General features: G+C 45.4%; 1 protein-coding gene across 1 annotated transcript in view; it reads right to left on the reverse strand.

Moving 5' to 3' along the window:
* Window positions 1-8,643: 8,643 nt before the first annotated feature.
* The window catches only part of LOC142301676 (cathepsin L-like peptidase), a 40,724-nt gene continuing 22,660 nt past the window's right edge, over window positions 8,644-26,707 (reverse strand). The window contains exons 5-8 of the mRNA XM_075342693.1: window positions 25,088-25,270; window positions 10,450-10,609; window positions 10,121-10,238; window positions 8,644-8,909 (exon numbers count right to left, since the gene is read on the reverse strand). Of these exons, the coding sequence (XP_075198808.1) occupies window positions 8,807-8,909; window positions 10,121-10,238; window positions 10,450-10,609; window positions 25,088-25,270 (564 nt within the window). The 3' untranslated portion in view covers window positions 8,644-8,806. The remainder of the gene's footprint in view (window positions 8,910-10,120; window positions 10,239-10,449; window positions 10,610-25,087; window positions 25,271-26,707) is intronic.

A 26,707-nucleotide genomic window follows, 5' to 3' on the forward strand; every position in this document is an offset into this window, starting at 1 on the left:
CAATTTTATGTGCGATCCTTTAGATCATGTGTTCTGTGACGTATGCATTGGGCACCTTTTTTTTTTTTTTTATTTATTGACTTGCCTAGCGTGTGTACTGTGTAGGGATGCGTTTTTACTATGTCATCTGCCGTTCAGCTCTGCTACATGGCCGCTAACAGCAGACACAGACAGCCATGTAGCAGAGCTGAATGGCAGATGACAGCAGACACAGACAGAGCCGCACTGTCAGAATGAACTCGGGTGAACTTCACCCGACTTCATTGTCATGCTGCGGCTCTGTCTGTGTCGCGCCCTGATTAGCGGTCACCAGTGAAGACTCACCGGTGACCGCTAATCTCCTAAGTTACTGAAGTTAGCAGCCCTCTCTCATACTCACCGATCCCCGATCCCCGGCGCTGCACGGCGTTCACACTGCTCCGGCGGCTTTTACTGTTTTGAAAAAGCCGGCCGCCCATTAAACAATCTCGTATTCCCTGCTTTCCACGCCCACCGGCGCCTGTGATTGGTTACAGTGAGACACGCCCCGCACGCTGAGTGACAGGTGTCACACTGCACCCAATCACAGCAGCCGGTGGGCGTGTCTATACTGTGTAGTGAAATAAATAATTAAATAATTTAAAAAAACGGCGTGCGGTTCCCCCCAATTTTAATACCAGCCAGATAAAGCCATACGGCTGAAGGCTGGTATTCTCAGGATGGGGAGCTCCACGTTATGGGGAGCCCCCCAGCCTAACAATATCAGCCAACAGCCGCCCAGAATTGCCGCATACATTATATGCGACAGTTCTGGGACTGTACCCGGCTCTTCCCGATTTGCCCTGGTGCGTTGGCAAATCGGGGTAATAAGGAGTTATTGGCAGCCCATAGCTGCCAATAAGTCCTAGATTAATCATGTCAGGCGTCTATGAGACACCCTCCATGATTAATCTGTAAATTACAGTAAATAAACACACACACCCGAAAAAATCCTTTATTAGAAATAAAAAACACAAACATATACCCTGGTTCACCACTTTAATCAGCCCCAAAAAGCCCTCCATGTCCGGCGTAATCCAGGATGCTCCAGCGTCGCTTCCAGCGCTGCTGCATGGAGGTGACCGGAGCTGCAGAATACACAGCCGCTCCGGTCACCTCCACACAGCTAATGAACACAGCCGAGCGATCAGCTGCTGTCACTGAGGTTACCCGCTGTCACTGGATCCAGCGGTGGCCGCGGGTAACCTCAGTGACAGCTCAGCTGATCGCGCTACTCACCGCCGCTCCTATCACCTCCACGCAGCAACTGAGGTGAGTAGCGCGATCAGCTGAGCTGTCACTGAGGTTACCCGCGGCCACCGCTGGATCCAGTGACAGCGGGTAATCTCAGTGACAGCAGCTGATCGCGCGGCTGTCTTCATTACCTGCGTGGAGGTGACCGGAGCGGCTGTGTATTCTGCAGCTCCGGTCACCTCCATGCAGCAGCGCTGGAAGCGACGCTGGAGCATCCTGGATTACGCCGGACATGGAGGGCTTTTTGGGGCTGATTAAAGTGGTGAACCAGGGTATATGTTTGTGTTTTTTATTTCTAATAAAGGATTTTTTGGGTGTGTGTGTTTATTTACTGTAATTTACAGATTAATCATGGAAGGTGTCTCATAGACGCCTGACATGATTAATCTAGGACTTATTGGCAGCTATGGGCTGCCAATAACTCCTTATTACCCCGATTTACCAACGCACCAGGGTAAATCGGGAAGAGCCGGGTACAGTCCCAGAACTGTCGCATATAATGTATGCGGCAATTCTGGGCGGCTGTTGGCTGATATTGTTAGGCTGGGGGGCTCCCCATAACGTGGAGCTCCCCATCCTGAGAATACCAGCCTTCAGCCGTATGGCTTTATCTGGCTGGTATTAAAATTGGGGGGAACCGCACGCCGTTTTTTTTAATTATTTAATTATTTATTTCACTACACAGTATAGACACGCCCACCGGCTGCTGTGATTGGGTGCAGTGTGACACCTGTCACTCAGCGTGGGAGCGTGTCTCACTGTAACCAATCATAGGCGCCGGTGGGCGGGGATAGCAGGGAATACGAGATTGTTTAATGGGCGGCCGGCTTTTTCAAAACAGTAAAAGCCGCCGGAGCAGTGTGAACGCCGTGCAGCGCCGGGGATCGGGGATCGGTGAGTATATGAGAGAGGGGGATAGACTGACATGGACAGAGAGTGAGGGACAGAGATAGTGACGGACTGACAGAGATTAGTGAATGACAGACATTGTGAGGCGCTTCAGAACGCAGCTTTTCAGCTGCGCTCTGAAGCAGACCTTTTATAAGCTGCGGTGCACAGCGCACACCTGCGCACATAGCCTCAGACACCAAAATCGTATGAGGGATGTCACACGTTACAATTGACTAGGTTCGTGCAACAAAACGCTCAATTCTAGAGAATGATACGATGTGTTTGCGATCAACGGTTTTGCGTTCAATCCTGATCGCAAGTAGCTGTCACACGCAGATACCTCACAAACGATGCCGGATGTGCGTCACTTACAACTTGACCCCAACGACGGATTGTGAGATATATTGAAGCGTGTGTAGCGGGCTTTAGTGTTCATCTTGCCTAAAAATATTTAACCACATCATTACCTTTCAGGTGATGAATTACACAGTTCTATGATTTAATTTCCAGGGGTAACAATATATATTCTTTCTTCTATCTAAGTGATTCTAGAATTTGAAGCACATAGACTGTCTTTCAGATATGCCTTTAATTGTACAATACATCCTTGTAAAAGCTGGTCCACATATTTAGATAGATTGGGTGTAAGACAACTAATGACAGATATGATTGGTCTCCCAAGGGGGCACATAAAATCTTTATGTACTTTAGGGATATAGTAATAGACGGGTAAGGTTGGGGTTTTGTTAAACACAAAATAAAGCTTTTTTTTTTTTTTTATTTAGGATGCTTATTGTTTTGACTTTAGAGGCCAGAAGTCCTAATTGTTTTATAAAATAATCTGTAGGATGTTTTGATTTTTTTTTATAAGTTTTCAAGTCGCTTAATAAATGAGAGATTCAGCATAGTCCAGTTCATAGCTACATTACCGTCGCTATTTTCTGCTGGACGAATTCTGATGCCTTTATTTTCTTGGAGGAGAAAATGTTTACATTCTTTTCTGTATTTACATGTCACATCTTTTACAACTCATAGCATTATTAATATCATATCTCAGTGATATCATTATACGATTAGTGATATAGTAATATACAGGAGTATTGTTTTGGGTAAGAAGTCTTTACAGCCAGCATAAGAGACACATGGTTGGCTGTTAAATACAGCAACAAACATATGATCTGTCATCACTTAATATATAGGAGACATCAACCTTACACTGGTTATGACCCCTGTGTATTTGATAGAATGAGAGAGAAGAACCTTACCCTAACCTTTAACTCGTTCACGACTGAGGATGTAACGGTACATCCTATATCATAAAGGAGTGATCACTGCCGTCTGCTGTGGTGAGCTGGCACCAGCAATTCCTGCACATGTCTACTGATTTGAACAGCAGACATGTGCTGCTATCAGGTGCGGGTGGAACCGCAATCCACCCGCATCTGTTAACCCCTTAAATTGCGCTGTCTAAATGTAACAGCGCGATTTACATTGCCGCAGCGGGGAACACGCCTTATCTTGCCGCCATCGGCGGCCTCGTGACACCATCACGGGGAGCCGATGTTCGTCATACTAGTGACTGGTCATGTGATGACTCTTGTCGCTATCATGACATAGTTCCTGTTACAACCGGCAGAGCAGAGGCTGTAACAGGAACACTGCATCTCTGCTGATCAGAGCTGTGCAGCTCTGATCAACAGAAATGAATTAGCAATCAGACTGCTGATCCTTATAGTCACCTAGGGGGACTAGTAAAATAAAATAAAAAAGTAATAAAGTTTTAAAAAATAAAAAAATATAAAAAACCCTAAAAGTTCAAATCACCCCCCATTAGCCCCATTGAAAATTAAAGGGGTAAAAATATACTCATTTGGTATCGCTGCTTTTAAAAATGCCTGATCTATCAAAATATAAAATCAATTAATCTGATCAGTAAACGACATAGCGGCAAAACAAATCCAAATGGCAAAATTACGTTTTTTGGTCGGTATGACTTCGTAGACACTAAACATGTATAGGTTAGATAAACTAAGGGGTTAAAAAAAATCAGACGTTTATCCCAAAAAAGTGGTGCACATTTTGCGCCATTTTCCACGACCCATAGTGTTCTCATTTTTCGGGATATGGGGATCAGTGATGGCTTATTTTTTGCGTCTTGAGCTGACGTTTTTATGGTACAATTTTTGCACTAATGTTATAAGCGAAAATGATAAGTGACTTAGTCAACAGTTTTGCATCAAATAGTGTAAAAGACGTATAACCATGCCACCTTTGCTGGATGTTTCCTAGTGCTAATGACTCACATGTCTCCATGTGACAGCCAGGCCTCAAATGAAATGAGAAAGATATGGCAGTGGGGAAGTCTTCACAGTCCACCAGTCGTCCTTACAGACAATTAATTGCTATTTTGAGCCTGTTTCAGGGCACCTCACCACTTGGCCAGCTCTGCCCTCATTTCCTCTTGGCGTGGGAGTGGGATCTAAACAGGACCTTTACAGATGTGGAGTGAGACAAAATTCTCCTCCTCACTCAGAAGTCGTCGCTAAATGCTTTATCACAGGAGAGAGGCTGCAAGATCGTCTCCAGGTGGTACAGGTGCCCCTCCAAGATTCATGCTATGTTCCCCACTGCCTCCACCACTTGCTGGAGATGTAAGCAGGGAACGGGATCATACATAGATATCTGATGGGAATACCTGTTGCTGAAGAGCTTCTGGGATACTGCATTTCAATTAATGAACAAACTTTCCTCTGAGGAGCTCCACCCCACACCAGAACTGGTGCTTTTATCACTTGGGGGGTTCTATGTCGGGATGTAAAAAAAAGTATGGTATGACATGTTCTGACAGTGGCAAGAAGCCTAATTCCTAAGTACTGGAAACGGAGGGAGACCCCTCACGAGCAGCTCATACCAGAACTCAACATAATATATAGAATGGAGGAGTTGATAGGTCAACAAATCGGCACACTGGAGAAGGTGGTTGGGACTTGAGCGTCTTGGATTATGCTTAGAGAGATCCTGGAATTCCTTGCATGGCTCCAGGAAGCAGGTTAAATTACTTGAGTTGCTGCGAATTGTACTCTAGACTCAATCCATTACCTCTTAGCTGCAGACAAATCTGGACAGAATCTTCTTTTCCCACCCTTACTATCCTCCTCCCTCCATCCCCCTCCACATCCCCTCCCGCTTTGTCTGTTGTGTCTTGTCTTTCTGCCCTATAGTGAAACTGGTCCATACTGAGCTTGATTGCCTTTCAGGGGCAACAGCCCCTTCTTTGATAGAAAGATAGACCTGGTGAAGGTTTCTTTCCGGTGACGATAAGGTATTGAAGCATACTTTGTGTTGGTTGTGTTTATATCTATGATTAATGTAATGATTAATTTACTGGTACATTCAAAGATCTTATGTTGAAAATCAAAATAAAAGAGACCCCATGCATTTTTAAGTTATTTAAGTAAATAATTAAAAAAAACAGTGTTCGTCTCCCCCCCTCCAACTCCAATTTTGATACACAGGCATGAAAAAGCCATTAGCTTGGGGCTTGTATTCTCAGGCTGGAGAGGCTCAGGGTTATTGAGCCCCCCAGCCTAAAAATAGCAGCCTGCAGCCACCCAGAATTGTCGCATCCATTAGATGTGACAGTTCTGGGACTTTACCCAAGTGATCCCTATTGCCCTACTGCAGTGGCAATCAGGGTAATATAAGGGGTTAATAACAGCTCACAGCTGCCACTAAGACCTAGATTAGTAATGAGAGGCCTCTATGTAAGTAAAAAGAAATAAACAAAAACACCAAAAAAATTTTTCATTTTAAATAAAATATAAAAAAAACCTCTTTCTCCAATTTATTAACCCCAAAATCACTCAGTTCCAACATAATACGGAAGAGGTCCCACAATGATTCTGGCTCTGCTATATACTGAAGTCACAGTGCATGGGCACAGAACATGTCCTCACCCTTTGGCTTCAGGCAGAGGGCCGCAGCTGTGAGCGGTGACATCACTCAATTTATCTGCAACCACAGCTGGAGTTTCCCATGGTAAAACATCAATGACCACAGGTAACCTGACCTCAGTTGACCTCATTGAACTCAGTGACTTCACCTCAGGTAAAGTGCCGGGATTGTCGCATCTAATGGATGCGACAATTCTGGGTGGCTACTGGCTGCTGTTTTTAGGCTGGGGGCCCTTAGACTGAGAATACCAGCCCCCAGCTGTCGGGCTTTATCATAGCTGTGTATCAAATTTGGGGGGGACTGCACGCCATTTTTTAAAATCATTTACTGAAATAATTTTTAAAAAAGCTGCATGGGGTCCCACTTACTTTGGTACACAGCCAAAATAAGCACATGGCTGGGGCGTGCAGCCTGTAGCCGTATGCTTTATCTGTTCTGGTTATCACATTATGGGAGGATCCTATGCCAAGTTACAGTTCCCTGAGAACTCCGTGATTGGGGTTGGTGCACAGATACTAGGTATCCCTACAGTTCCCAAATTCTACAGTCCAGGTTTATTCATCACTAATGACAACCTTTCTTGCTGTTGCAGTGGTCAGTATTTAATCAGTATTTCTAAGCTAAGACCTGAAGTAACTCTACAATAGACAAGATGTGAATCTCGGTAATATGTCTCTCTGTGCAAGTTTCACTCATGATTTTAGCTTAGAAAAACTGATTTGAAATACCGGAGTACAAACAAGGACTAAAGGACGCTTTACATGCTGCGATATCGTGACCGATATCTCTAGCGTGCGTACCCACCCCCATCGGTTGTGCGACATGGGCAAATCGCTGCCCGTGGCGCACAACATCGCGCAGACCCGTAACATTACTTACCTGCCTAGCAACGTCGCTGTGACAGGCAAACCGCCTCCTTTCTAAGTGGGCGGTTCGTTCAGCGTCACAGCGACGTCACAGCAGCGTCACTGAACCGCCGCCCAATAGAAGCGGAGGGGCGGAGATGAGCGGGACGTAACATTCTGCCAACCTCCTTCCTTCCTCATTGCCGGCGGCCGCGGGTAGGGTGAGGTTTCTTGTTCCTGCAGTGTCACACATAGCGATGTGTGCTGCCGCTGCATCGAGGAACTACATCGCTAGCTGCAGCAGCGATAATCGAGAATAGGGGGGCATGTAACCGATGAGTGATTTTGAACGTTTTTGCGACGATTCAAAATCGCTCATAGGTGTCACACGCAACGATATCGCTAAAGTGGCCGGATGTGCGTCACAAATTCCGCGACCCCAACGAGATTACTTGAGCGATGTCGCAGCGTTTAAAGTGGCCTTTAGGCCTTGTTTAGACATTCTTTCTTGGATAATAAAAAACAAAAACACTGTTTTACATCAATGTGCTAGATCTGATTTGTATCTGTTTTTTGTTCTTTTGTCCATTCCATCATTTTGATTTCTGCTTTTTTTTGTATGCAAAACAAAAAAAACTGTAAAAGAAAACCAAAACACAGGCTCCACTTGGTTGACACATGGGTGGCATATGTGGCATCCTGGATCACATTATTTTTCGAAAGGCAAATGATCCCTGATGTGGATAAAAATGAGACATTCCATTGTTATTTTTAGGGACAACAACCTGTCTACAAAAAACATGGAGTTACCCAAAAGACTATTACAGGTAATACTGTATTATTTAGAGGTCTTATTTGGGTTTTATTATAGTAATATTGCTTGGATTTTATGCCTTATCAGATGTCAATCCAGAATCTGTCTCCGGCAGTGAGATGTTACAGCACAGGGAGAGCACATCAGTGCAGACACAAATCCCTGAAAAGATTCCACACCTTAAGCCTGCTTTACACGTTGCAATTTCGCATACAATATCGTATGCGATTTGCAACGCCCCCATCGTATGTGCGGCACGTTCAATTTGTTGAACGTGCCGCACAGACGATTAACCCCCGTCACCCGTACTTACCTACCATACGACCCCGATGTGGGCGGCGAACGTCCACTTCCTGGAGTGGGAGGGACGTTCGGCGTCACATCGACGTCACGTGGCAGCTGGCCAATAGAAGCGGAGGGGCGGAGATGAGCGGGACGTAAACATCCCGCCCACCTCCTTCCTTCCGCATTGTCGGCGGGAGCCGCGGACGAAGGTAAGCTGTTGTTCAATGTTCCCGGGGTGTCACACACTGCGATGTGTGCTGCCTCAGGAACATTGCACAACCTCACGTTCATTTTTTGAGGAATGAACGACGTGCATGCGATGAATGGATTTTCGTTCAATCGCAATTGCACGGAGGTTTAACACGCTACAATCATACTTACGATGCCGGATGTGCGTCACTTACGTCGTGACCCCGCCGACACATCGTAAGATTTATTGTAGCGTGTAAAGCGGGCTTTAAAGTGCTCTCGCCATCTTGTAAAATAATGGGATATTGCTAGACCTTGCCTTCAGTTTAGGATTGGTTGTGCTCCTATCTCTCGGATCCCAGTGTGTCCTGTGAATTAAGGGGCCACAACAAGTTTGGTTATGCATCATTTTTTTATTCATATCAAATATCCAAAAAAAATATCAATATAGCCATATATTGAAAAGCTCTAAAGAAGATTCAATTACAGGTACTGTAGCTGCGATTACCAGGATTTGCTTTATGATACATCATATAGATCTGATTGATTTTAGACATTAGCGTGTCAAATCCACTGAAGAAGCCTCTGTTGCTATACCACACGTATTCGTATTACGCCTCATCTTCACATAACCCTTATCACCCCAGTCTTCACCCCAGCTGTAAGAAAAACAAGGGAAGGGAGAAATTAGAAAAAGCCTACACAATTAGACAAGCAAACCAATCCATAGTTTCAATCCCTGCACATAATACACTTATCTAAACATAGCATTGACGAATAACCTTAGAATGCACAATAACTTACAGCTGTTTGACTGAGGAGATGGCAAATAATGCACAGTATCCAAGTATTTGGACATTTTATACTGAACTCCCACGCTGCAGATATTGCTCAAGAAATTTCTGCAACTGAGAATTTTTTCCACTCATCTGAATTTCCACAAGACCATTTGTAGTAAATACTCAATGGCACCGATTCATCAAATCAATTTAGATAGAATTCTGGTGTAAATTGCACTAACAGGTCACAAATATTTAGCGCAACTCATAGTTGAGCAAACATTTAGCGACTTTTGGTGTTTTTACAGCAGTTTGGCCGATTGTGGCAGAGCTGAGGTGTGACCAGGATTCAGTAAGAACATGATCTAATTCATTATGAGCTGTGGCCTTACTTACGCTAGAAATATTACTCCAGTCAAGGACTAGAGTAAGATTTCTAGCATGGGTCATGGAGCCTCTTAATGAATCAAAAGCATCTGACTCTCACACTCCCTCATCAAGACTGCCAAGAAAATTGCCAGTCTTGATGAATAGGGCCACTATGAACATACTCTGTGGCCCTGATTCATTAAGACTGGTGTTATACACGTTAGTTTTAAAGAAGGGATCTGATTCCTTAAGAGGCATCTGGCATTTAATGAATCAGGTGCATCTTACAAGTGTCAAGTACCTCTACCTGCCTTGCCAGAAATCTTACTCCAGTCACAGACTATAGTAACATTCTTGTATAAAGTGCGCCATGTCTGGTAATTAATTGAATGGCAAGGGGGTAATTTTTTTCTGAGATGGTCTGAAAACCCATAAAAACAGCAAAAGTCGCAAAATTAATGCTCAACTTTGGCTTGCACAAACATTTGGTGACTTTTCAAAGTGTTCTCATAAACACTTTGATGTTTGGGCTGTGTAGAGTACAGTTTTTGAATGGTAACCTAAGTACTTCAAGCTACACCAATGAATTTACCCTCAAAAAGCTTACAAATAATTTAGTTTGCTTTTACTATTCAGTAATCTACATACTAATCTTCCATGTAGTCAATACAATTTATTAAATGCACTACTTGATTCTATAAGGTCAGTGGGTAAGCATTTACCTGTTCCTTACTATCCAGTAATCTATATCTTCATTAGACTCCTCGTCATGTTCCGTACCATATCCAACAATAATAACGGCATGATTTGGGTCTGTAGTACATCCACCTTCAAAAATGCCTAAAATCATAATATATACGTTATGATAGTTCATTTCACATGTACTCTATTAATATACAGTATAGTTTACACTCACAGGAAGCATTCCTAACTATATGTCATTCATTTATGGTGTGCAGTATGCAGACTGTTTCACAATGTTTGTTTTTTAACTAGTAATTTTTAGTTGATAAAATGGAGTTGAATTTGACTTTTACCAGCTATAACTTACCATTACAATACAGCTGAAAGTCATCACTTGCATCAATTCCAACTGCCATTGGTCCATCAAATGCCAGGGACAGTGCCATATTGTCTTCTCCAGGCAGAATGTAATATTTGGTCACATTGAAGCCTAAAGCATTGTCAGGCTTGAACAAACACTGAAATTGCTGGATAATATAGAAACAGATGTGATTTGCTGGTTATTAAATGTAATTCATTTAACACAATCATTTATATGAACACTGCTATCTAAAAATATCAGGCTTTTTTCCTACCTTACTAGAACAGTTATAAACATGGAAAGCCGCCATCTCTCTTTCCAATAAAAAGGCGTAAGGTTTTTACTTTCCACAGGTGTTGTAATGTTAGGAATCAAGGGAGACAGTAACAAGCACTAAGACCTCACAATAGGTTAAAGAGGTATGATCGCATATGAGCAGTTATATGATTATTAGAGATAAGCGAACCTGATGTTTGGTGTTTGGTTTTCGGGCCAACTTTTAAAAACCCCCAAAGTTTGGGTTCAGAGTTCGGATGCTTTACATCTGCTGACCACTTGCGCGATTATCGCTGTGCTTGGGAACGCTCGGTATTAAGCCCAATTCGAGCCCCTTGAAGTGTTTGAACAGCTCGCTCTGGGGGTAACAACAGCGTTATCAGATGTAGAGTGCAACCTCACAACATTTTTTGAAAACCCCTCACACCCTCCCCCAGAAGTATTCGGGGATTTCAAATGGGGTTCGGGCCAAGTTCGAACCAATAGCGGTACGGTTCGGCTGCAGCCGCCGAACCAAACTTCTATAGGTTAGCTCATCTCTAATGATAACCTCTCAAACTAGCAAGCAGAGAGGAAACTTAGTGTGAATATTACGCATTACTGTATACTAAGCCCTCCCATGGACATCAGACTATTGTCAGCTGAACTCATCAATATTGACGAGTTCAGCGACACTCTTTATATGTATGAGGGCCACAGACGACTGTCGGGAGAAGTTAAAGGTCTCAGCATGCCTGGTTTTGGACTGCCGATCCTTGTGTTTGTCTGGCGGCGGCTCTCTAATGGAACACACATGTACAAAGTAATGCCAGAAGTGCTGTTAATGCCATTCAGTGCTCAAGGACAGCACTGTAATCCAACCTTAACAAATCTAGAAGTGAGAATGAATGCATAACTTTGATGTTTTAATAGATCCAGCAAAAAGTGTACAGGTATTATCCAAATAGCCTCTTTAGAGAAGTGTACTTGAACTCAAGTACCACCTATTAAATGTAGCAATCTTAAAAGTTAACATCAACTCTTTAAAGGTTTGCCACGTGACTTAGGCCTTGTGCGCACACTGCGCTTTTATCTGCAGTTTTACCCGCGGTTTTGCTGCAGAAATTTCTTGAGAAATGTTTGTAACCTTTCTGCAGACATTTCCCAGCAAAACCTATGGGAAAAAAATAGCTGTGCGCACACTGCGTTTTTTTCTCAAGAAAATTCTTTCTGCAGAATTTCTTGAGAAAATTTCTTGAGAAAATTTGCATTTCACTTCTTTTCCGCAGGTACCTGCAGTATTTCACTCCATTCACTGTAATGTAATTGCGAAATACCGCGGGTATACCGGAGATAGCAAATGATGTGCGGTATACCCTCGGTATAGCCGCGATTTACCTGCGCTAATGTTCATCACTGCCTGCATTTTGCAGGAAAGTGTTGTCATTATGACAGGAAGCGGAGCAGAGTAAACACACACACGTCACACTCCCTGGACGCCGCACATAAGCACTTCCGTGTGACCTCCAGGTGCCCGTGCAGTTTGTGTCCTGCTCCAGCCCCGCGGCTGCCCACATAGCAGTGTCAGTGTCTGCCCGCAGTATCAGCAGATTGTCACACTGCAGTGCGTACAGCCGCGGGGATGACGAGCGCTGCTGTCAGGAGGTTAGATGAGATCATTACCAGCTGTGACGATCTCCTGCTCTTCTGACGTCAGCGCTGTCACTGCCGTCTATGCTCATCTCGCGGGCGGCCCGAGACTGTCACTAGCGGTGACGTCACAGGCTCTCGCGATGCTGCTGAGAACGCAGTGGGCATAGAAGTCAGTGACAGCGCTGACGTCAGCAGTGCAGGAGATAGTCACTGCAGGTATCTCATCTAACCTCCTGAAGTCAACGTTCGTCATCCCCTGCAGTGACCTTGGCTGACCTATTGATGTTAGCTCAGGTCACTGCACTGCTCTGCCAGCTGATGGGGAACATTTTGTTCTTCATTGACTGGGAAAGTGACTATGGTACAGCTCGTCGTTTGACCCCCTTATTGGATTACACTGGACCTGGAATTGGTTGTTCTTTTCAATAAATTGGTGAAAGAGGGAATGTTTTGGGGAGTGTTTTTTCAAATAAAACTTTTTTTGTCTATTTTTTATTTCTTACTGACTGGGTTAGTGATGTCGGGTATCTGATAGACGCCGTGACATCACTAACCCCAGGGCTTGATGCCAGGTGACATTACACATCTGGCATCAACCCCATATACCTCGTTTGCCACCGCACCAGGGCAATGGGATGAGTTGGGGCGAAGTGCCAGGATTAACATGTCTAATGGATGCGCCACTTCTGGGTCAGCTGTGGCCTGCTATTTTTAGGCTGGGGAGTGTCCAATAACAGTGGACCTCCCTAGTCTGAGAATACCAGACCACAGCTGTCCACTTTACCTTGGCTGGTGATCCAATTTGGGGGGGACCCCACGTATTTTGTTTTAAATTATTTATTTAATGTAAAATAACAGCGTGGGGTGCCCTCTGTTTTGGATTACCAGCCAAGGTAAAGCTGCCAGCTGTGGTCTGCAGGCTGCAGCCGTCTGCTTTACACTAGCTGGCTACAAAAGATATGGGGGACCCCACATGTTTTTTTTTTTAATTATTTATTTTTTGGCTAAATACAAGGCTAAGCACCCTTTTAGTGCCACATGAAAGTCACTAAAGGGTGCCAGCTTAGAATATGCAGGGAGGTGGGACATTATATAAGTCTTTCTCATCTATCTATCTATCTATCTATCTCTCTATCTATTCATCTATCCATCTTTCCCTCTATCCATTAGCTGTCTGCCTATCTATCTATCTATCTATCTATCTATCGATTATCTATCTATTATCTATATTATTTATTGCAGTTACAGCATGAAAAAAACGCAGGGACCAACCTGTGGAAAAAACGCTGCAAAAACACGGCAAAACCGCATGCGTTTTTCCCGCGGTTTTGGTGCGTTTTTTTTACCACAGGTGCGGTAATCTTCAACTCCCAGAAGTTTCTCAACAAATTTTATTGAAAAAATCACTTTTCTAGTGTGCACATAGCCTTAAGGTAAGAAGTCAAACCACACACTCAATTTGCAGACAGGTTTTTGGGTGTTTGCCCCTCGTCAGTGCGAAGCAGAAGATCTGATTATGCTGTGAGTGGCCTCTTATACTTAGGAGTAGAAAATTTAAATATGCAATTAGCTGCTTTTTACTGATGAGGAGCAGACCCTCAAACGATTTGGCTTCTATCTTAAGCCATATGGCAAGGCTCATTAAATTGTCAATATTTATTTTTAGGACTACTACTCCCAATAAGTGGCACTAGACTTAAAGTCATCTTTTTTGGAGAAGCTATTTGAATATTTCAGAGGAGTATTGCATGTCCCATATGTCTCCTAATGTTACCTTGGCATGCTTCACAAGGAGAAATGTTCTCCCTTAGGCTAGGTTCACATTTCCGTTGTTTTGCATCAGTCACATTCGTTGCTTGATGCTTGTGACTGATGCGTTGTACAATGCATGACAAGAATTGTAATTCATTGTCATGATAAAGCGGATTCCGTTGTAAAATGAGAGAGAGAGAACGATCAGCTGATCGTTCACAATAGCTGTCCGCCGGCTTTTGAGAGCGATCAGATGATCTCCCGACCACCGGCTTTTGAGAGCGATCAGCTGATCGCCCAGCGGCCGGCTTCTGTGAACGATCAGTTGATCGGCCGGCTATTGTGAACGATCAGCTGATCGCTCTCAAAAGCTGGTGTTACATGCGACCTCATCCCACCCACAGGCTTTAATACAAAGTATTCCAACAGGTCAATTTCTTAGAACACGTCGGATATGTTCATCAAGGACTACATTCTTCAAACAGGCTGAAGACTTGGCCTCCAGATTCCACGATAGAGGATACTACAGAAGATCTATTAAGAAGGGATATCAGCGTGCATTAAAGAGCAACAGAGATGAGCTGCTTTGCCCTAGACGACGAGAAGAGTCTACACAGCAGGTAAGATTTATTTCAACCTACAGCTGTAGATGGAAGGAGGTGTCAGAAGCTCTTCAAAAATTTTGGCCTATTATTCGGGCAGATAATACCTTGAATAAATGTACCATGAGTAGACCGAACATAACCTACAGGAGGTCTAACAATTTAAAGGATTTGCTGACACATAGTAATTATGAGGGACCAAAATCGTCAGTGACCTTTGGATCTAAGTGACCCAAATGGGGTTTCTATCCTTGTGGTACATGTATCGCATGCCCTAACATGGTAAGGAACACTCATTTTTCATCTGCGAGCGGATTGCGAGAATTCAGGATCACCAGACATATCACATGCAACACCACATATGTGGTATACTATGCCTATTGCCCTTGCAAGAAGATATACATAGGATTGACCTCGCGACCTCTTAGAGTACAAATACGGGAACACGTCAGGGACATCAATCATGCTATTGATGTTGATGACCCTTCCATCCTGAAACCCTTGGCAAAACATTTCAAATTGGTACATGCTTGCAACGGCAGCCTTTTGCGAGCCTTCGGCATTGATTGTATCTCCCAAGACCAACGTGGAGGGGATATGAAGAAAAAGCTTTCACAATTAGAGACAAGGTGGATCATGACTATTGATAGTATCCGACCAAAAGGCCTTAATGAAGTACTTAGTTTTGCGTCATTTTTGTAAATACCACTAGTTCAATAGGGTGTCGTTTTTTAATCTTTTATCCTGTTTTTATTTAATAAACATTTTTTTATTTCTTCGGCGCTCTATTGGGAGACCCAGACGATTGGGTGTATAGCACTGCCTCCGGAGGCCACACAAAGCAATTACACTAAAAAGTGTAAGGCCCCTCCCCTTCTGGCTATACACCCCCAGTGGGATCACTGGCTCACCAGTTTTCTGCTTTGTGCGAAGGAGGTCAGACATCCACGCATAGCTCCACTGTTTGTAGTCAGCAGTAGCTGCTGGCTATATCGGATGGAAGAAAAGAGGGCCCATATGGGGCCCCCAGCATGCTCCCTTCTCACCCGCGGTGGTGCTTGTAAGGTTGAGGTACCTATTGCTGGTACAGAGGCTGGAGCCCACATGCTGTTTTCCTTCCACATCCCCTGGAGGGCTCTGTGGAAGTGGGATCTTGCCGGCCCCCAAGCCCTGGGGCCGGGCTCCATCCACAGACCCAGAGAACCTGCTGGATTTGGAGCGGGAGTGCCGTTCAGGGACAAGGCCCTGCAACTTTCAGGTACTCTGTGTCCCCGGCAGGCACGGACACTCTCAAGGCTTGCTGAGCGTTATAGTGCGCCGGGGACAGTAGCGCTGTGCGCTGGGGTTAGGTCACTGCAGCTTTGCTGAGTGACGTTACATGTTGGGAACTACTGCGCCGACCGCTCCTGGAGCGGCGGCGCAGCTGCGACTTGTGGTGCGCCGGGGACTTTGCGCCGACCGCGCTTTTACGGCGGCGGCGCTTCTAACTTTAGCCCCCGGCTTCTGCGGCCTAGCGCCGCTTCGTTCCCGCCCCCACCCTGTCAATCAGGGTAGGGGAGAGACGCTGCTCAATCGGCAGCGCCGAGGGCTGGAGCTTTATTTACATGCTCCAGCCCTCTCACTAGGCACAGTGGGAAGCAGGCTTCCCGCTCTTCGTCTGTATACGCCCAGGGCCCGCCCCCCCTCTCCACAAGGACGCCGGCAGCCATTACACATGCAGTCTGGCTGGGGAAAGGCAGCAGGCTCTGGGAGACCCAGACTAAAGGGATTTCGGCGACCACACACACGCTCCTAAGCGGGCGGTAAGCAGCATTTTAGTGCTGGCCCCACTAGTGCCTCAGTGTTATATTAGTGTACTTTTTTCTTGGTACCATATATATATATATAGTTGCACTGTAAGGTCGCTTCTTGGCTGGACACCCTGTACTGCTCTGAGGAGGCAGCAACATGTCATCCGCAAAACGCAAGAGTGCCAAGGCACGGGCTGTATACATTGCTTGTACAGCATGTGGGGCTAATCTACCAGCAGGCTCCAACGACTCTCATTGTGTGCAATGTTCAGTCCCAGTGGCACTTCGTCAGCCAGAGCCTATGGTGGTAGTGGCCCAGGCAGAGACGCCTGTGAACCCTGCCCCGGTGACGGGGACAGACTTTGCAGTTTTTGCCGATAAAATGTCTGTGACTATGACAAAAATCCTGGAGACCTTGCAGTCCAGGCCAGTTACTCAGATCATGGACACTGCTGTGCCTATGTTCCCCGGTCCCCCTCAGTTGGAACTAATCCGTACTTCAAGGGGGTCTCAAGCATCACAGGCTGAAGTCTCTGACTCAGATGACAGTCCCAGCCAGCCTAAGCGAGCTCGCTGGGAAAGACCCTCGACGTCATCACACTGCTCAGGGTCTCAGCGAGCAGAGTCTCTCTGTGATGAGACTGAGGACGGTGATCAGGATTCTAATCCTGAGGCCCCTCTCAATCTGGATGCCCCTGATGGTGACGCCATGGTTAATGACCTTATATCGGCAATTAATAGGCTGTTGGATATTTCTCCCCCAGCTCCTTCAGCAGAGGAGGCAGCTGCACAGCAGGAGAAGTTCCATTTCCTGTATCCCAAGCGTAAATTAAGTGCTTTTTTGGACCACTCTGACTTCAGAGAATCAATCCAGAAACACGACGCTCACCCAGACAAGCGTTTCTCTAAACGTTCTAAGGATACCCGTTATCCTTTTCCCTCTGAGGTGGCCAAACGCTGGACCCAGTGTCCAAAGGTGGATCCCCCAATTTCCAAGCTTGCGGCTAGACCCATAGTCGCAGTAGAGGATGGCGCTTCACTTAAAGATGCTAACGACAGACAGATGGACCTTTGGTTGAAATCTGTCTATGAAGCTATCGGCGCGTCGTTTGCTCCAGCATTCGCGGCCGTGTGGGCACTCCAAGCTATTTCAGCTGGTTTAGCACAGGTGGATGCTGTCATACATCCAGCAGTACCGCAGGTGGCGTCCCTAACTTCGCAAATGTCTGCGTCTGCGACCTATGCTATCAATGCTGTCCTAGAATCTACGAGCCGTACCGCTATGTCGTCCGCCAATTCTGTGGTTTTGCGCAGAGCCTTGTGGTTAAAGGACTGGAAAGCAGATGCTGGTTCCAAAAAATGCTTAACCAGCTTGCCATTATCTAGAGACAGACTGTTTGGTGAGCCATTGGCTGAAATCATAAAACAGTCCAAGGGTAAGGACTCTTCCTTACCACAGCCCAGGGCAAGTAAACCTCAACAGAAAAAGTGGCAGTCGAGGTTTCGCTCCTTTCGAGGCTCGGGCAAGGCCCAATTCTCCTCGTCCAAAAGGACTCAGAAAGAACAAGGGAGCTCAGATTCCTGGCGGGCTCACTCACGCCCCAGGAAAGCAAATGGAGGAACCGCTTCCAAAGCGGCTACCTCATGACTTTCGGCCTCCTCCCTCCGCATCCTCGGTCGGTGGCAGGCTCTCCCGCTTTTGCGACATTTGGCTGTCACAGGTCAAAGACCGGTGGGTAACAGACATTTTGTCTCGCGGGTACAGAATCGAGTTCAGTTCTCGGCCTCCACTTCGGTTCTTCAGAACCTCCCCACACCCCAACCGAGCAGATGCCCTGCTGCAGGCGGTGGACTCTCTAAGAGCAGAAGGAGTCGTGATCCCTGTCCCCCCTCAGGAACGGGGGCGAGGATTTTACTCCAATCTCTTTGTGGTTCCAAAAAAGGACGGCTCATTCCGTCCTGTTCTGGACCTAAAGCTGCTCAACAAGCATGTGAACGCCAGGCGGTTCCGGATGGAATCCCTCCGCTCAGTCATTGCCTCAATGTCTCAAGGAGATTTCCTAGCATCAATAGACATCAAAGATGCTTATCTCCACGTGCCGATTGCTACAGAGCACCAACGCTTTCTACGCTTCGTGATAGGAGACGACCATCTTCAGTTCGTAGCTCTGCCATTTGGTCTGGCGACAGCCCCTCGGGTGTTCACCAAGATCATGGCGGCAGTGGTAGCAGTCTTGCACTCTCACGGACACTCTGTGATCCCTTACTTGGACGATCTACTGGTCAAGGCACCCTCTCAAGAGGCATGCCAACTCAGCCTGAATGTTGCACTGGAGACTCTCCAGGCGTTCGGGTGGATCATCAACTTCCCAAAGTCAAATCTGTCACCGACCCAATCACTAACGTATCTTGGCATGGAGTTTCATACTCTCTCAGCGATAGTGAAGCTTCCGCTGGACAAGCAGCGGTCTCTACAGACTGGGGTGCAGGCTCTCCTTCAAAGTCAGTCGCACTCCTTAAGACGCCTCATGCACTTCCTCGGGAAGATGGTGGCGGCAATAGAGGCGGTTCCGTTTGCGCAGTTTCATCTGCGTCCACTTCAATGGGACATTCTCCGCCAATGGGACGGGAAGTCAACATCCCTGGACAGGAAAGTCTCCCTTTCCCAGACGGCCAAGGACTCTGCAGTGGTGGCTCCTTTCCACCTCATTATCACAGGGAAGATCCTTCCTACCACCGTCCTGGGCGGTGGTCACGACAGACGCGAGTCTGTCAGGGTGGGGAGCAGTGTTTCTCCACCACAGGGCTCAGGGTACGTGGACTCAGCAGGAGTCCACCCTTCAGATCAATGTTCTGGAAATCAGAGCAGTGTATCTTGCCCTACTAGCCTTCCAACAGTGGCTGGAAGGGAAGCAGATCCGAATTCAATCGGACAACTCCACAGCGGTGGCATACATCAATCACCAAGGGGGGACACGCAGTCGGCAAGCCTTCCAGGAAGTCCGGCGGATTATGATGTGGGTGGAAGCCACGGCCTCCACCATATCCGCGGTTCACATCCCCGGCGTAGAAAACTGGGAAGCAGACTTCCTCAGTCGCCAGGGCATGGACGCAGGGGAATGGTCCCTTCACCCGGACGTGTTTCAGGAAATCTGTCGCCGATGGGGAAGGCCGGACGTCGACCTAATGGCGTCCCGGCACAACAACAAGGTCCCAACCTTCATGGCACGGTCTCGCGATCAAAGAGCTCTAGCAGCAGACGCCCTAGTGCAAGATTGGTCGCAGTTCCGGCTCCCTTATGTGTTTCCACCTCTGGCACTCTTGCCCAGAGTGTTACGCAAGATCAGATCCGACTGCAGCCGCGTCATACTCGTCGCTCCAGACTGGCCGAGGAGGGCGTGGTATCCGGATCTGTGGCATCTCACGGTCGGCCAACCGTGGGCACTACCAGACCGACCAGACTTACTGTCCCAAGGGCCTTTTTTCCATCGGAATTCTGCGGCCCTGAACCTGACTGTGTGGCCATTGAGTCCTGGATCCTAGCGTCTTCAGGCTTACCCCAAGGGGTCGTTGCCACCATGAGACAGGCTAGGAAACCCACGTCTGCTAAGATCTACCACAGAACGTGGAGGATATTCTTATCCTGGTGCTCTGCTCAGGGAGTGTCTCCCTGGCCATTTGCATTGCCTACCTTTCTTTCTTTCCTGCAATCTGGGTTAGAAAAAGGTTTGTCGCTCGGCTCCCTTAAAGGACAAGTCTCGGCGCTATCCGTCTTTTTTCAGAAGCGTCTAGCACGACTTTCTAAGGTGCGCACGTTCCTACAGGGGGTTTGCCATATCGTTCCCCCGTACAAGCGGCCGTTAGATCCATGGGATCTGAACAGGGTACTAGTTGCCCTCCAGAAGCCGCCCTTCGAGCCTCTGAGGGAGGTTTCACTTTCTAGACTATCACAGAAAGTGGCTTTTCTGGTAGCGATCACATCTCTTCGGAGAGTGTCTGAGCTAGCAGCGCTGTCTTCCAAGGCTCCCTTCCTGGTCTTCCACCAGGACAAGGTAGTGCTGCGCCCCATTCAGGAGTTTCTCCCGAAGGTGGTATCCTCTTTTCATCTTAATCAGGATATCTCTTTGCCTTCGTTTTGTCCTCATGCAGTTCATCGGTATGAGAAGGATTTACATTTGTTAGATCTGGTGAGAGCACTCAGAATCTACATTTCCCGCATGGCGCCCCTGCGCCGTTCGGATGCACTCTTTGTCCTTGTCGCTGGTAAGCGCAAAGGGTCGCAGTCTTCTAAGGCCACCCTGGCTCGATGGATCAAAGAACCAATTCTTGAAGCCTACCGTTCTGCTGGGCTTCCGGTTCCATCAGGGCTGAAGGCCCATTCTACCAGAGCCGTGGGTGCGTCCTGGGCATTGCGACACCAGGCTACGGCTCAACAGGTGTGCCAGGCAGCTACCTGGTCGAGTCTGCACACTTTCACCAAACATTATCAGGTGCATACCTATGCTTCGGCGGACGCCAGCCTAGGTAGAAGAGTCCTGCAGGCGGCAGTTGCCTCCCCGTAGGGGAGGACTGTCTTTGCAGCTCTAACATGAGGTATTTCTTTACCCACCCAGGGACAGCTTTTGGACGTCCCAATCGTCTGGGTCTCCCAATAGAGCGCCGAAGAAGAAGGGAATTTTGTTACTTACCGTAAATTCCTTTTCTTCTAGCTCTTATTGGGAGACCCAGCACCCGCCCTGTTGTCCTTCGGGATTTTTGGTTTGTTTGCGGGTACACATGTTGTTCATGTTGAACGGTTTTCAGTTCTCCGATGTTACTCGGAGTGAATTTGTTTAAACCAGTTATTGGCTTTCCTCCTTCTTGCTTTTGCACTAAAACTGGTGAGCCAGTGATCCCACTGGGGGTGTATAGCCAGAAGGGGAGGGGCCTTACACTTTTTAGTGTAATTGCTTTGTGTGGCCTCCGGAGGCAGTGCTATACACCCAATCGTCTGGGTCTCCCAATAAGAGCTAGAAGAAAAGGAATTTACGGTAAGTAACAAAATTCCCTTCTTTTTGATTTTTTTGTTTTTAATTCTCACCTTTCCTTCCTACAGATATTGTCTTGGAGGAATAACACCCTTTATGAAGATTTTTTTCACATATGGAGGAATTGTATGTATGTGGTGGGATGAGTGGTTGTGTTGCCTGGTATGTATGTGTACATGGGCATGTGCACATGCGTGTACATATGTGCGTGTACATAAATTGTGTGTGGGGTCTGTTTGGTATGTGAGTGTGTGTGTTTTCACGCATGTGTGTTGTTTGTACATGTATTTTCATTATGTATTGCACAATTATAGTTTATGAAAATAGTACATTGAATTTTATTATATATCACCTTATTATTTAAGGAATGTCATAATAGTTTCTCACTACATAGCTTATATAGCTTCCTTGCCCATGTGTGGGTGTGTATCTGTGTGTGTGTGTGTGTGTGTGTGTGTGTGTGCGTGTGTGCGGTTATGTATGTGTCTGTTTGCAAATGTATGTCTTCATGTATTATACAATCACAATATGTGAATACAGTATATGAATATGGTATATGAACCTTATTACATATTGCTTTCTTCTTAAGTGATGTTATAGTAGATTTCTATCACCAATATATAGTTTATACAGGATTTCCTATGTTTACACATGTGTATATCTGTGTGTGTGTGTGTGTGTGTGTGTGTGTGCACGTGTGTGTGTGTGTGCATACATGTGTTGGTGCTCATTTGTGTATGCATGTATGGATGAGAGTGTGTGTCTATGCACCTCAATTGCATGTGTGTTTGTATATTATCACATTATAATTTTGCATTGTCTTTATATCTTTTTTATGTGTAAGGAATTCATGTGATTTTTATGATCTTGCTTCCTCACATTTTTACTTTAGTATTCACATCCCTTTTTTTCACATTTTTCCTTATTTACACCCATACATATAGTCAGTTTTATTATTATTATCATTATCATTATATTATATGCAGATGCATGTGTACACACATTTATATTTTTGTCTATACTAAACTACACTATCACTATATCTTGGTATATCCACTATTGTTTGTTTCCTCCTATGTGATTCTTATATTATATGCTGTCCTCCTTCTATTAGACACTGTGTGGCCTGCTTCCCTGCGTCTCTCCCCTTTGGGAGTGGGGCAGCGACTCATGCTGCACACTGTTTATCCGGCGGTGTGCGCTCTGCCTGCGGCTCACGTGACCGTTACCATGCCTACGCGTCCTGTGCTCGCTTCCCTCCCCTCTGTGTTCAGAGCGGGCGGAAGTGACATTGGACACCAAAGCATGTGTTTCCGGTGCGGGGTCGGGAGCTCGAGCGCCGAATCTACCGCCTAGATGAGTGATATAAAAATCCCTGTACACACACCCTTCGTTACCCTCACGAAGAAGCCCTAGGCGAAACGGCCGTCAGGGTATTTGTCCTTCCATCTGCTCCTACTATGGTATTTGGAAGTCAGGCATTAGCCGTTTGTGACTGCTTGTGTATTCCATTTTCCTCCTTACATTTATCTTTAGCTGGCACCTCTTCCATATACTTTCTCTAGCCAGTATTTCTTTCTGGACAGTACTAACTTTTTTAATGAATTCTGTTGTCACTGCCCTCTTATTTGTACCCCTTTTGGGCATTTATATTTTTTGTCTGTATGGGCAAGTGAACTTCAATCTTCCTTTATAATATAATCTTCTGTCCAGAAGTAAGCCATTTTTGGCGATAAGGTTTGCAACATATACTTGCTTGTGATTTCTTTGCATTTATGGGAGAGTGCAATATCTATTTGTCATCTTGAGGTCCTATAAACCACTGTTTGTTCCCTTTTTCATTGTTTCCTGGGGCTGTGCAATAATTTTCCCTGGGATTGTGCAATATTTTTTAGGAGTTTTTCTTGCTTTCAGCATGTTATTAAAAAAACCCCCTTTTTTCTGCACTATAATCTGAAGTAAATATCAGTGTTTTTCTGGGTTACACACATATGTAAAGTGAAGCAGTGATTGGAAGGTTGTTTATTGGCAAACATCCCCTCTCTTCTATTTTTTCATAAAAATGTTGTTTTTATATAAAAAATGTCTTTTTTAATAATGTCTTCAATAAAATAATTTTATTTATTGCTATCTACTCTAGTTACTTTATTGGTATGTCCAGGAGATCAGCTGATCGCTCACAGAAGCCGGCCGCCGGGCGATCAGCTGATCTTTCTGCCGCCGAGAGAGAGAGAGAGACATTCATTTGAATGATTAAACACAAGATTTGAGCATGCACAGTGAAAACAAGAGGATTCCACTGCTCAAAAAACGTTACATGCTGCGTTCCTTCCGCCATACGGTCAGTTGTTCCAGGGGCGGCGGATGCAATGCAAGGGCATCAGTCGCAATCCGCCGCTCATACAAGTCTATGGGAAACAACGGAATCCGCCAGACGGATTGCGTTGTGTATCAGAGCGGCGGATTGTGACTGATCATAAACAACGGAAATGTGAACCTAGCCTTAGACCCACTGTCAGGCCTCTTAACTAATGATATTATCTCTCCTACTTTGCACTGATGGGGTGTAAATAGTGTTTCTGATTGGAACTCCTATCCTAGGTCTTATGGCTCGTTAAAGTGTTGATATTGACTTAGGATTGCTACCCTCAATAGGTGGCACTATAGTTTAAGGGTCCGTTACACATAGCGACGTACCAGCGATCCCGAGAACAATACGACATGGTCAGGATCGATGGACCGTCGCTACATGGTCGCTGTTGAGCTGTCAATCAGGTAGATCTCCGCAGCAGCCAGCCACCAGCGACCCGTGTAACAATGGCTCCCTGCACACTCAGAACCGGCGCTCGTTGGTCTCCCGCCGTCAAATATGCTGATGTGTGCTGCACAGCGGCAGACCTAAGGGTTCGTGTGCACGTTGCGTAATAGCATGCATTTTCGCTGCGTTTAGCACTGCAGCGTAAATGCATGCGTCTTGCGTCCCCAGCACAATCTATGTAGATTATGCATAATCCGTGCGCACGTTGCTTTTTTGAACACAGCGATTTGGATGCTAAAATTTTGACCCAAATCCGTGCGTTCAAAAAAGCAGCATGTCAATTAATTTCTGCACTATGGATGCAGCTCCCACTCTGTCTATGGGAGAGCCAGCATCCATAGCGCATGAAATCGGCATGTAACCTGCTGAAACACTGCATCCATTACGCAGTCTTTCTGCAGCGATTTGAAGTGCACATGTGCTGTCAAATTTCAGCATTTACGTGCGAACAAACACTAACACATCCCTGAAATCAGTGTTTCAGGCCCTACCTCAAGCTGCTCTCAGAAAACATAGCAAAAGTCTTTTGACAGATTCCTTTTAATTTGTGGGGATGGACAAGTATCAGTTCTCCTGACTTTTCAGAATGGGATCCTCATGGTTTTTCTTATTTGTGTGGTCTTCTTTTTGTACACTGTAGTTCCCCAGTGTCTAGATCCACCTTTGTTCAACCAAGAGGTCCTTGTTTGACTTAATTGACAATCTTTATATCTTGAACAATGTCTGTAAAATATTCAAAAAGCTTACCTTTCCTGAATATTCATACTCTTTTTCTTGCATGATGCCGTGACTTGTAATATATGCCATGGCTTTGTCTGGCATTCCTCCACAGCAACCATCATTTCCTTTGTCACAGTCTACAAGCTGCTGCTCACTGAATTCAACCAGCTTTTTGGTCTTGATACAATGATGTGACTCAAATACTCCAACCTTAAAGATATAAAATGTTATCTAAGACTATGTTGCTCTATAGCAGTTCCAATATGTATTTTTACTAAAACATCAGTAGTAGAACTTACAGCGATTGATGTACAGCACATTAGTATGGAAAATAGTCCTATCTTCATTCAAAATGTATAAGCGTATTACAACCCCAATTCCACAAAAGTTGGCATCCTGTGTAAAGTGTAAAGAAAATAAGTATGTATGATTTGGATATCTCTTGTAGCCATTTTTAATCACTACAAGATGTGTAAGCAGCCCATGCCATAGCCACTCATGTCTTAATACTTCCCTAAATTATCAGGTGAAGACTTTTAGTGGTGCACTAATAACAAGCTGGATGGTCCCTCTCCTCTTGAGTCCTCAGGACCTCATGTCCAATGTTTCCATAAAGAATTTAAAATTTTGATTAACCCCTTTACGACCAAGGATGTACTGGTACTGTGAGGGTAGCCTGGGCTATAGATTGTTTGTTCAAATGTAATAAGATTATCTGTGTATGTAAATAATCAAAGTATAGATGTCGTTGCATAATTATCTGTGTGTCTATATGACAATCGCACAGACGCCATAATATGATTCTAAGCTGTATGTTCAAGAGGGGGTTAACCAGGGAGAGTGAAGTTCGTGAACAAATGTACAAACAATGAACAGTGAAGGCTTTCATTATGATGAGTGAAAGTCTTATCAGTGGTTTCACACAAAGAAGGAATGTGTTATCTGTGGGATGAAATGTGTGTTTCTATGTTCCTACGCACGTCTCTAAACTCCCCAAACCAACCTATACTGTTTCGATGTATGAGAAAAGACAGATTTTGATATTTTGTACATGTCTGAAGGTTCAAATGTTATACTAATATCTGAGCTATTCATTACACGGGTCAGTCGCCTATACTGGCTCAAAGAGTGAACACAATCTCTGTGGTCATTATTTCTGAGTCATTTATTATATCTGTATACAGTTAGGTCCAGAAATATTTGGACAGTGACACAAGTTTTGTTATTTTAGCTGTTTACAAAAACATGTTCAGAAATACAATTATATATATAATATGGGCTGAAAGTGCACACTCCCAGCTGCAATATGAGAGTTTTCACATCCAAATCGGAGAAAGGGTTTAGGAATCATAGCTCTGTAATGCATAGCCTCCTCTTTTTCAAGGGACCAAAACTAATTGGACAAGGGACTCTAAGGGCTGCAATTAACTCTGAAGGCATCTCCCTCGTTAACCTGTAATCAATGAAGTAGTTAAAAGGTCTGGGGTTGATTACAGGTGTGTGGTTTTGCATTTGGAAGCTGTTGCTGTGACGAGACAACATGCGGTCTAAGGAACTCTCAATTGAGGTGAAGCAGAACATCCTGAGGCTGAAAAAAAAGAAAAAATCCATCAGAGAGATAGCAGACATGCTTGGAGTAGCAAAATC

This window comes from Anomaloglossus baeobatrachus, chromosome 4 (assembly GCF_048569485.1).
Source record: "Anomaloglossus baeobatrachus isolate aAnoBae1 chromosome 4, aAnoBae1.hap1, whole genome shotgun sequence".
Lineage (NCBI taxonomy): Eukaryota > Metazoa > Chordata > Amphibia > Anura > Aromobatidae > Anomaloglossus > Anomaloglossus baeobatrachus.